Genomic DNA, 11,986 nt, shown 5'->3' with positions numbered 1-11,986 from the left:
GATAGTATGTAATTTTCAATAATGTCACCTTGTATCAGAACTATTGTCAAAATAAGGATTTGCTTATGTGTTTGATATGCACGAATAAATTTTACCGGAGATCACCATTTTTAGGCAATTTTTTCAGTTTTGGTACCGTATGTAAACCGTATGCCCGGCGAATATTCTATGAGGGCGAATATGAACCCTGTGCCCATAGAGTATACCAAACAACAACTTAATGAGCTTTATCTCTGAACAAAACTTTTCGGAAAATGGGGGTCGGTGGCCATCCATTCACTGAACGTGCGCTATGCTTGATGGTCGTTTGGCTTCAATTCTTGCACAAGTTGGCTTTTATAAGCCCGCAAACCAATATTCTTTCACAAAGTTTTCCATAAAGTTGATGGGCACAGCTCCAATTGTTGGGTGAGATGACAGATGGACTCGCTCGGATCATCTTCGATACACTGTTTTACAGCAGCAATAGAGTCTTGGGTAATTACTGGATGGCATCTTTGAGAATGCATAATATCTACTAGAGTAAACGTGGTGCTAAACCGATCCACGGTTGCTCAAATTACCTACTGTGCTGGGCGATTATATCGATCGAACCGGGTAACGATCCATATGTCTCGTATCCACTTAAAATTTTAAGTAAAGCTTTGTAGTAACATTTCATGGCAAACTACGGATGATTTATTTTGGAAATAATTCATTGCTAATTTTTTGGCAAAAAACTTAACCTTCTTTCTTTTTATTAGTTCGCCATTTTATGAAAAATACAATAAAGTCTTACCTAAACTAAGGTCCCGTTTGTTATTATATTATATAATAATTTTTATACGCTCAAAACATTTTTATTAAAGTCTGAAAGAGTAAAATTCAATTCCATTTTCCTTACTCCAAGGAAAATTCTAAAAATAAGACCTCTTTATAGGGTTTTACAGCGATATAACTCTTTAAGTGAAATTGTGGATATTTTTGAAACACACACGCCAACCCTTTCCGAAGTAACCTACTTAAGCAAGCTGTGACTCTCTTGCCAAACAATCAACTAGTTCGGAGTTTTCAAAATAATTACAAAAATCTTCAAAATTGCTAGTCTTTAATTTTCCAAATTTGTAATTACCATTTTTTTTTTGAATCCTTTTTGATAACCTCATTATTACTAAATTGAAGCTTATTTGATGCCGATACCAAGGTGTGCTTAATAAAACAACAAAAAAATTTAAGGAAAAAAAGGAAATCAGGAAGAAAATTAGTTAAAAGCAAACGCCAAAGAAAAACACAAATAAACAATGAGCGAATTAACGCGATTACGAGAATTTCTGAACGAATTGATACCCAGTGAAGATCAGTTTCTGCGTCTCTATCAAAACTTTTGCGCTCAAATACGCAAAGGCCTGGGCGCGAAGACTAACAAGGATGCAGATACTAAATGCTATCTAACATATGTGCAGGACTTTCCTCACGGCAATGAGACGGGTAAATATTTGGCACTCGATTTGGGTGGGTCACGGTTTCGTGTGCTGCTCGTCACGCTGAAGGGCGATCATGATGCCGAACTAGCGGCAAAGATTTATGACCTAACAGAGAAGGAATTGCTCGGCAGCGGTACGCAACTTTTTGATTACATCGCCAAGTGTCTGCATGAATTCGTTTGTGAGCAGAAGGTCGAAGGCGAACACATGGCGCTGGGCTTCACATTCTCATTTCCATGCGTGCAGACCGGCTTGAGTCGCGCCACACTCGTGCGTTGGACGAAAGGTTTCAATTGTTCGGATACAGTTGGTGAAGATGTGGGCGTTATGTTAAAATCGGCAATCACACGACGCACTGGACTTAAAATCGACATGGTTGCCATATTGAACGATACGACCGGCACACAAATGTCATGCGCCCATCGCAATCCGGCATGTAATATTGGTTTGATTGTCGGCACGGGATGCAACGCCTGCTATACGGAGAAGGTGGAAAATTGTGAACGTTTGGACTCCAAATATAAGGATCGACCTAAGATTATAATCAATGTGGAGTGGGGCGCTTTCGGTGAAAAGGGTGGTCTTGATCATTTACTAACCGATTACGATAAGATTGTCGATAAAAACTCGTTGAATCCGGGCTCACAGATCTATGAAAAAATGGTAGCAGGTGAGTTGTGTAATTAAATAATTGAAAGTTGCATGAAGCATGCTTTGATTTCAGGCATGTACATGGGTGAACTGGTACGCCTGATTATGTTGCGCGCCGTCAACGAGAATTTGATATTCGCTCAATGCAAGCTGCGCAAACAAATCACGGACATCCTGACGAAAAAGCCAAATTGCATTGAAACGAAAGTACTCTCCGATATAGCCAACGATAAAGGTGATGACTGGCCATTGGTGAAAGATGTCTTCAAAGACATTTTCCATTTGCACGATGCCGATCCTGATGACTGCATGAAATTCAAATATGTATGCGATGTCGTAGCGAAGCGTGCCGGTAACATGCTGGGCGTTACACTGGGCGCTTTGGTGAACAAAGTTGGTGAAAGCTTCTCTATTATCGGTGTGGACGGCACTGTTTATCGTTGTCATCCGAACTTCGATGGTTATATGCGCGAAACGTTGGATCGTTTTGTGGAGAAGGATCGCAAGTATGACATTATGCTCTCAGAGGACGGTTCGGGTCGCGGTGCTGCATTAGTAGCGGCTGTCGTTCATAGAGAGTATATTGAGAGAAAATCACTCAATACCAGGTTACATTCATAATTACGCGCTGAAAATCTTTGGGCACACCACAAATTGGACGGCAGTTAAAGAACAAAAAATAGCACACAATCATTAGAACTAAACAAAGTGACTGTAATGCATCGGAAGTAAACGAAAAAGGGGACGAAGTAAAATAAATAGTAAAACAATATCAAAAGTAATTTTATTAAGTTTCAAACAATTTATGTATTTATAACTTGAGCAGGCTATATTAAGATTATAACGAAAATTTGATTTTCCCTGTAGAAAATGTCGGAGATCCTATAAAATCTATGTATGTACATACATATGTGCATATATGAATTTAAATGATCGGCGAGACGAACTGAGTCAATTTAGCCATGTCTGTCTGTCTGTATATACACGAACTAGTCCCACAATTTTTGAGATATGGGTCTAAAATTCTGCAGACGTTTTTACTTGCTTAAGAAGTTGCTGATTTGTGAAGCATATATTATCATCGGTAAAACTGTAGTTAACTTGTTTTCTATTTTTAATTAATTCCAACGATTACTTTAACACTCAAATCACGGATTCTTACAACATTAGAAGCTACTCGTTATTTTAAGTAATCAGCTGTTAAGTGAGAACAGTTAGTTGACAGTTCTGCTGTCATTGGTGCTGCTGCCGGGTATTTCTATAGGATTGTTCTGAAAATGTTACGTCTCCGCAACACATTGCATCGATTTGTGCAACAAAACTCCAGCAAAAGGTTCGAATATGTGAATGGAAAATGTATACGTGCCACCAGCACCAGCGCCGGACGTGATAGTCAATCCTCAGCAAAAGCCACTGCTGGCGAAGATGCTATTGATCAGCAACGGCGCACCGGGACTGGTGTTAAGATGGCACCAGATGTGGGAAAATTGCGTGCGCGTTTGCCATTAGTGAAGAATTTTTTCGTTGGTGTGGTTGATAATGAAATGCTTGGTTATCCAGAGGTTGTGCAACGTGAGGAAATGTCGCGAATTGAAAACGAAAAATTGCCGCTTACAAATTTCTTCACTGACCAAGTTGAGAATGCTATAATTGATCGCACGCGCCAAATACCAGCCGAAGTTGTGGATTCAGTACGACAGTTGGGTTTATATGGTCTCAATGTGCCGGCAGATTTTGAAGGCAAAGGTCTGGGTTGGACTGCCAGTTTGATGCTCACAGAGCCGGAATCACGTTGCACTAATGTAGCGCTAGGTCTGTTATCACATCGCATAATAATCGATCTGCTAAAAGACGTGGGCAGCGCCGAACAACAACAGCGATTTCTGCCAAAATTAGTAAACGGTAAGCAACTGAAAGTTGATCTTTACATATATAATTATTTGAAAATACTTGTATATTCGCATATATAGGCTCACATGTAGGCGTGGAAGCAATATTCGAGTATGACATGGCAGAAAATGAACTATTTAATACCACCGCTGAATTTATAGTGGAAACTAACGAGTGGCTCTTGTCTGGCAATAAGGCGTTTGCGATAGCGGGTCCTTTCGCTACAACCAATGCGACGCCACTCTTTTTGGTGATCGCTCAAACTCGTCGGGCGAATGTTAAAGGAGATGCTAGCCGTAGCACCACAATTTTCTTAGTGGACAGTAACACTGCCGGTGTTAAATTAGGAGAACAGCATTTGACAATCGGCTGCAGAGGTTTAGACATACGTCGGGTGGAATTTGACCAAGTGCGTCTACCGCCCAGTTGTATTGTCGGTGCTGCGAACGAAGGAAATGAAGTAGCAGAGATATTGCTGCGCAGTAACCGGTTACGAAGTGCCATGTTGGGACTAGGCATTGCTAAGCAGTTGGTTAACGACTTGACTTCATACTGCATCGACAATCAACAGTGCAACGTGCCACTGAAGTGATTACAAATTAATTCGTTTATTTAATGCCAATTATTAAATTTTTATTCTTCTAGGGATATGGAAATGTTGCAGATGCATTTATCGAAGGCGTCTTGTGCGACATATGCTATTGAAAGTATGATTTATATGACGGCGGGCATACTGGATGAATTTGCAACACCTGATGTGGCATTGGAATCGGCAATTACCAAAGTAGGCTTCATAAAGTTATAAAATAAGTTTTATAACAATTTCTTATTTACTAATTTCCATATATTTTCCCATTAGTATTACTGTCTTACGCAATTGTTTAAAATTGCTGGTAAATCTATGGACATCATTGGCCCCAAATCTTTAATTTCCGGTCAAGAAACTGAGGTGCTTTTCCGTGATAGTGCTCAACTGTACACACAAGGCGAATCGATTGACACGCTACGCTTGTACATCGCACTGGCCGGCTTACAACATGCAGGCGTAAGTTGTGTTATTAAATGAGTGCCTATTATCTTTGAGATACCTTCAATAAATTTAACGTTTCTTTGAACAGGGTGTACTGCAAGACACAGTACGCATGCAGCGCAATCCACTCTTCCACCCTGGACACATATTGGGTAAATTTCTACAAAGTTCAAACATTGATAATCCAAAGACTAAAATGCGTTTAAATGAAAATGTCCACCCCTCTTTGGAACCGGCTGCGCAAAGCGTCGAACAATCAGTGGCCCGCCTGCAGATGTGCGTTGAGTTGCTGCTAACACGCTATGGCACCGCTGTGGTGGAGAAGCATCACGATATGCAGCGTTTGGCCGAAATTGCAGCCACAATCTATGCAATGTTTGCCAGTTTAGCGCGTGCCTCACGCTCGTATTGCATAGGCTTACAGTTGGCCGACTATGAGTTGGTCTTGGCATCAGCTGTGTGTACGCATGGTCGCAAAAAAGTGCACACACTATGCACAGAAATCTTCAATGGACAATATGTTAATAACGATAGTAACTTGCAACGGTTAGCTAAGCAAGTCATTAAGAGTAAAGGCTATTTCCCAGTACACCCGCTTACTTTTAATTTCTAAATAGTAAGTAATTTATAGTTCATGCGGCAGTTTAACGATCACGTAACTGTCTAATGTGCATGTGAACCGTTAAATGTAATTGTAAATATTTTGTTGAAGATTTGAATTGAAAACAGACGTAAAATAAAATAAAAGTGTTTCATAAATGCTTGAGAAATGAGTTGTTTTTTTGTGTAATACTGTAGTATTCCTGCGTTAATCTCTTTACAACGGGTTTTCATCATATATGTATGTATATGTCTATGTAAGTATATACATATATTTGAATCAGTAAAATGATCTCAAACCAATTTCTAATTCAGCAAATATTTCATAGTACCTTTATTGTCGAATATATTTAAGTTAGGATTAGATTGGAAACTTATGTATGTAGATTTAAATTATACATACACATATCTTTATTTGTGTACCCAGTAATATTGTTTGGGGTATGATGTTACAAGAAGCGAAAGGGTGTTGTTGCTCGCGACAAGCAACACATATAACTTCATAACTTTTTTTTGAGTTGGTCTGATGGTTTTTCCTAGTAATTACAGCGGAAAATTCAAATTTGCAATCAAAAATGTGATATGAAATGTTTATTCCTTTCATCCACAAGTATACATATATAAGATGTTTAAAAAAACCGGCCGGTTTAAAAACGATTATAAAATCAGTGGCGTAGCTACAACTTTGGGCGCCCGGGGCCAAGGATGTTCTGCCGCCCCCCTTTATCTACCTACCAACAAGTTTCATGAGGTGGTTCGAACAAAAGTGAATTTTTACAAAATATCTTCGATATTAAGTATATAAAATTTATAAACTAGAAGCCACGCAAATTCTGAAGTTCCAAAATTCTCACAATACGGTTTTTGAGGAAATTGATAGTAAATTTACAAGACATCTTATTAAAAGCCATAGAAAAAACCCATTTTCGCCCTATATCTTGTACACTTTTGACACAATTTGCAGGAATTTTTGCCCGAATTGGAGTTTTTAAATACCATTTTGCCGCCACCAAGACGTTGCGCCCGGGGCGACGGCTCCCTTCGGCCCCCCTAGCTACGCCACTGTATAAAATTATTGAACACTTGTGAAGATGGCCGCTGGTTTAGACACAATTTGCAAAGGTGTTTAGTATTTAAAGAAGATAAAAATCCGTTTGGTATTCAGACACTAAACTATTTCCTTTTAAAAGGTTCTTATCATTTCTCAAAATTAAATATATTTTTTTAAGCAAAACACTGAAGATTTTTTTATTTTATCAGACATTCAAATTATAACATTAAAAATTTGCCATGAAGTATTTTTTAATACCTATTCCATGCTCTTTAAGCACTCTGTTAATAAGCTTCTCTTTTAAAAGAGATAAATAACACAGCATGTTTGATATAAAATTGCTTGGAACATGTATGTGCAGCTTGTTCTAGAAGCAGACGTGTTTTAAGTAAATTGGTCCCGAACAAGTTGCATTAAAGAACTCAAAAAGGAAAAGCAGAGAATTGTAAAGAAATTTAAAAGTCATTTAATGTTCTCTGTTCGCATAAAAATTAAAGTGTAGTTTATTTACAATTGATAAAAACCAAAGTTTATAATTTCCCAACTTGTATTCGTACTCCGATTTATAATAATAAAATGAACATAAAATGCATCGAAATAACAAGAAACAGTTGCGACTATGACTTCTACGAAGCGCAGTCGACGAAACGATTTGATGCGAATTGTTGGTAATAGAAACGGCGACGGTGAGTTTTGCGTTTGACATTAAATTATTATAAACAAAAACATTGGTAAACGCAAATAAACAATAAATAAATGCAATACGTCGGTGTTTATGTGAGTGTGTTTTTATTACATTTTAATTCTAATTCGGAAAAATAAGTGTGCGAAGATTTGGCAAAAATTTGCAGTCTTAAGTTTGTGTGTATGAACATAAAATTAATGTGATTATAACGAAATACCTTTTGCATAAAAGTTACTATCAAAATATAATAATATTATTTAATCGTTTACTTAAAAGGCAGTTAACTCAAGGTGAGTAATTTAATTTATTAAGAAAATCAACAATTAAATGCGTTTAATTACAATGAAATGCGTGGGAATCGCAAATGAAGACGAAAATGTCAGTTATGCTTGACGTTGACTGCGCTGTTGACGGTATCAATATGATTTGGTGTGTGTAGAATTGATGGAGAGCGCTGTCGGCGCACAAATAGAATGTAAAGCTGACGTCGACTGTGAGGTTGTGACTGTGCTGCTGCTCTCACAAATACAATTCTCTTCGCATATGTGCATATGCATATGCGCGTCACAATAACAACAGCGCGTCAACTTCTAAGCCAAACAATAAGAGTAAACAGCAAACAAAAAACCACGGCAACGCTACTGGCAACAACAATGACAAAAACAAAAACAATTGCTAAACACAACAAAGCCAAAACAACACCGGGTGCGCTGGTAAATCGTGTGTATCCATAAACTACGATGAAGCTGACGCCGAACCGAGAAAAATGCGCGCAGCAATGGTGTTACCGTATAGCGTTCTATACATATTTTATATGTTGCGTTGTGTGTAACCAGGCATCTAGCAGACGAAAATTTTCATCGAAGCCATAAGTAGATTGATGTTTCTTGGTATTAGCTGGAGTTGTTAGGAAAGATTTAGAAGCTTAAATTATAATTAAATAAATCTGGTCGACTAGGTCAAGGTGAAATTAAGGCCAAATTTGCTTCCGCTATGAGTAGATACATGTGTGTGCAAAGCATGTGCATATGTACATATGTATATCATAACTATAACATAAATTGTTAAGCAATATGTACATACCTATGTATGTAGTAATAAAATAGGTTTAGATAAGAATTTCCATATCACACAGTTTGACAAAGTTGTTGTTGACCGAAAGGGACCCGGATTTACATATAGTGAACCAAGATCTGACAACCAGGTCACATTCGTCAACATTATTGTGGAATATTTTCCGTCGATCTAGGATAATATAAGTATTTATACTAATAAATAAACAGTTCAAAATTTAGACTAGATCTGGATTTGTTTGAATAGTTCAAAACTCAGCATTTTTCTTACTAAAAATCTTAAATTATGATTTGAAACGATATTATTTATTGAAATGCGTCTTACTCGTTTTCCGTAGAAGCAATTCTAATTGGAATTCCGTTATCGACTTCTAATTGAGAATATGTCAGCTTAAATATTAATGCTGAGACCGCGGCGGGGAGCACAGTTGGTTATTCCTTAAATAATGCAGAAGACCATTAGGTCTATAAGTACACACTTGTACACACTTACAAGTGAATAACTATTCCAACTAGCTCGAATGGAAAATTTACAGATTGATACACAAGATATTTCTAAAGATTTGGAGCTGACAATTCTCTGCAAAGTTTTTAGCCTTACCGCTTCCGCTCTAAATAGGGAATTTAAATGGACCTCTCGTAGATCCGACTCATTCCCGGTCTGATGATAGAATGAAAATGTCTTTCTTTGCAAGCTCATTACTTTTATTTTTATAAACAGAAAAAACAGCGCCCTATACACCGTTCCCACGACAGTCGGGTCTACGTAACTGGAACGGACACGGATTTTTAATCGGCCATGGACTGTCAACTCGGAAAAATCCTGCCGCATAAACAACAACAACAACGGCAACCTATACATTATATTATCATGATAAAAGTCAAAACAATCCATATCAAATATAAAGATCTCCGACCTTTTGGGTACATTGAGTACATTGATTCATGTCGTTAGTATCATTGATTATCAGCGCTTATGCCATAATTAGGTTCATTGGGCTCCAGATTGGTATCTAAATTAAGCCTTGTCTAGCTAATTGTCATTTGCTAAGAAACCTGACTTTTTTCTACCAACTGCCCAATGTCTCTTAAGTTCGGCATTGGAAGCCGTCTCATTCGACTGAAGACTGGCATTCCCATAGATAATGTGCCAGCGTCTTCTATTTTGCAAATCTGAAGGTGGGATCTTAGGAGTAGGTGTCCTATGATGAGCCCTACAATATTACTTTGTTCCATTTCGCATGCATTAGAAGCTATTTGGTCTGTCTACCATCAACACTACCCCAAAGTAACTTTGTGGTATACTCTGTGTTGCTAGTGCCCCAAGACCTGAGCTGTTGAATGGTCTGGGGCACTTTAGAAGAGTTCTGTTTTCAGCTGCACCCGAGCTGTCCAGCTCATCTACTTTTTCATTTTTTGTGTTTCTATAAGACTGGGTATTTTGATGCATTATCCGAGTTATCTATTAAGAGTATATTTATTGCTTCCTTGCATAAAGATAAGCAGTGAGACTTGATATTCGCGCTACGGATAGCGTTAATGGGTTGGTTATCACTAGAAGGTTTATGACATGTTGGTTAGAGCAGAAACCCACATGGCAACTTCAGTAATGCCTCCAATTTCGGCCTGACTTAATTGTATTCATTTAGCTTAAACCAACCTTCTACGCATGGATTGCTACAGAAGGAACCCGCACCTGTTCCTATTTCAACGCTTTGATCCGTTCGGTGTATACAAACTTATGTAGATTTCGCCGTTACAACAGTCGATCATGAAAATATTGGTAAATTTTTCTCTACTGGGGAATGAAAACGGCGTGTTTAATTCCCATGGATCTGCTTTTCTCGGTCGCATTGCCAACTTAGCCCAAGTTCATTAAGAAGGTCGAGTATAATACGATGCCGTGTGACGCCGAGCTTGATTCCAAGCCGGCTGCCCGTAAGCTTTACATCACTTGTATATATGTACATTGACTGAATGTCGAGGATAACCTCAAGAGTCTTTGTTGACGTGATTTTCATTCCTCCATCAACCAGGTCCGTTGCACATGTTCTAAGGATTTAGTACGGCACTTTTTCGATAATGCCATCCATTATACCACCGTGGGGGATGTTAACCTCAGATTACCAATTCTGGTAATTAAAATTTTTAAAATCTTAACAATTAATTCTAAATTAATAATATATATTCACTGTTAATATGTACATATGTATGTATATATGACATGTAATTTTTTAAGTATATGTACATATAATGAACACAGGCGAGACATCGCTACAAGTACATTGCCCTCTGAAATTGTACAAGTTGAAGAGAAAAAAGCGCCAAACAAGTTTGTCAATGCAAAAAATCACAACACACATACATACATACATATTGTACATACATACACACATATTTACACATGTGCCTATTCAGTTAGCTGTGTCCACTTTAATCTCCTAGAATTGCCACCTACAACAACTTTGAACTGACGAGCTGCCTAATGGACATGACGCCGCATAATATACTCATATATACATATTTACATTTGTATGTGTGCTTTTATACATAAAAGTGTGTACAACCGTTTCTAGGTTTTCTACTTGTAGCCGAGCATAGATACTCTTACGTATGACGATCAATTGCCGACATCTTGTACATTTTGTTACGGTTATATCTGTTGTTATTGCTATTGTTGCTGTCATTCCACCTTAATAATGAAATCGCAAAACATCACTTTATTATAAGCAGATATTCCGGGCAATTCTTTTTTTACGACCAGTATCTGTGTCCAATGAACAAATATACATACATACATATATGTATAATAGTGTGTATATATGACATTTGTACATACTTGTATGCATATCTCTGCCACGTTGAACGCGATGCCTGCTGTTTGCGGCCGCTTACCGCGAGCAGAAAATAAATGGCACCGCTCGATTGCTCGTGAAATTTTACCCTAAATTATGGGGTAATAGCGGCGATTCGAACGCAATGCGCCGTCAAAAGTGTACAAAGAAACTCAGAAATTAGTTATGTACATATATACCTAAATACATACACACCATCCAAGCGCGAGCAGTGCGATGAAGACAATGACGACGCCTATTATGTATATACCAAATATACAAATAACAATAAAAAGCCGGGCAACAGAAGCAAGAGCAGTGTCAGTCGGCTGAATAAAGCGACATGTCTAGAATGATAATAACTTAAGCTTCAATTCTACATACCTATGCAGACGAGGGTGACTCGAGAAGTATGTTTTACATAGAATAAAGCGAGCCTAATACTTTTGGAGGATGCCTACCTCGCAACGTTACGATCGACCACAAAAGAAGAAACGACTGGCGCGCTGTTGTTAACTCGGCTATAATCGCGTAAGCGGTGTCTACGCCAATTAAGAAGAAGAAGAATACTTTTTCACTGGGGTCGTTTTTTACGTGGCGGTTCCCAAACCCAGCGCACAACCTTGTGGAGGGGATACCGCATTCGACGGAACGATGAGCTGTATGAGATATACGACGACATTGACATAAATAGTTCAGCGAATTAAAA

At 38.1% G+C, this 11,986-nt stretch overlaps 2 protein-coding genes across 2 annotated transcripts; both read left to right on the top strand.

Moving 5' to 3' along the window:
* Positions 1-917: 917 nt before the first annotated feature.
* LOC126757096 (hexokinase-2-like) lies at positions 918-2,896 on the top strand. The gene is made up of 2 exons (XM_050470712.1): positions 918-2,133; positions 2,188-2,896. The coding sequence occupies exons 1-2, from the start codon at positions 1,281-1,283 to the stop codon at positions 2,733-2,735; spliced, it is 1,401 nt and encodes a 466-aa protein (XP_050326669.1). The 5' UTR covers positions 918-1,280; the 3' UTR covers positions 2,736-2,896.
* Positions 2,897-3,335: 439 nt separating this feature from the next.
* LOC126757091 (complex I assembly factor ACAD9, mitochondrial) lies at positions 3,336-5,804 on the top strand. The gene is made up of 5 exons (XM_050470697.1): positions 3,336-4,016; positions 4,085-4,592; positions 4,650-4,788; positions 4,864-5,049; positions 5,123-5,804. Exons 1-5 carry the CDS (start codon positions 3,392-3,394, stop codon positions 5,645-5,647), a joined length of 1,983 nt encoding a protein of 660 aa, XP_050326654.1. The 5' UTR covers positions 3,336-3,391; the 3' UTR covers positions 5,648-5,804.
* The last annotated feature ends 6,182 nt before the right edge of the window (positions 5,805-11,986 follow it).

Source organism: Bactrocera neohumeralis, chromosome 4 (assembly GCF_024586455.1).
Source record: "Bactrocera neohumeralis isolate Rockhampton chromosome 4, APGP_CSIRO_Bneo_wtdbg2-racon-allhic-juicebox.fasta_v2, whole genome shotgun sequence".
Lineage (NCBI taxonomy): Eukaryota > Metazoa > Arthropoda > Insecta > Diptera > Tephritidae > Bactrocera > Bactrocera neohumeralis.
Note: the sequence above shows the minus strand (reverse complement) of the source record. Positions and strands in the feature narration are given on the sequence as shown.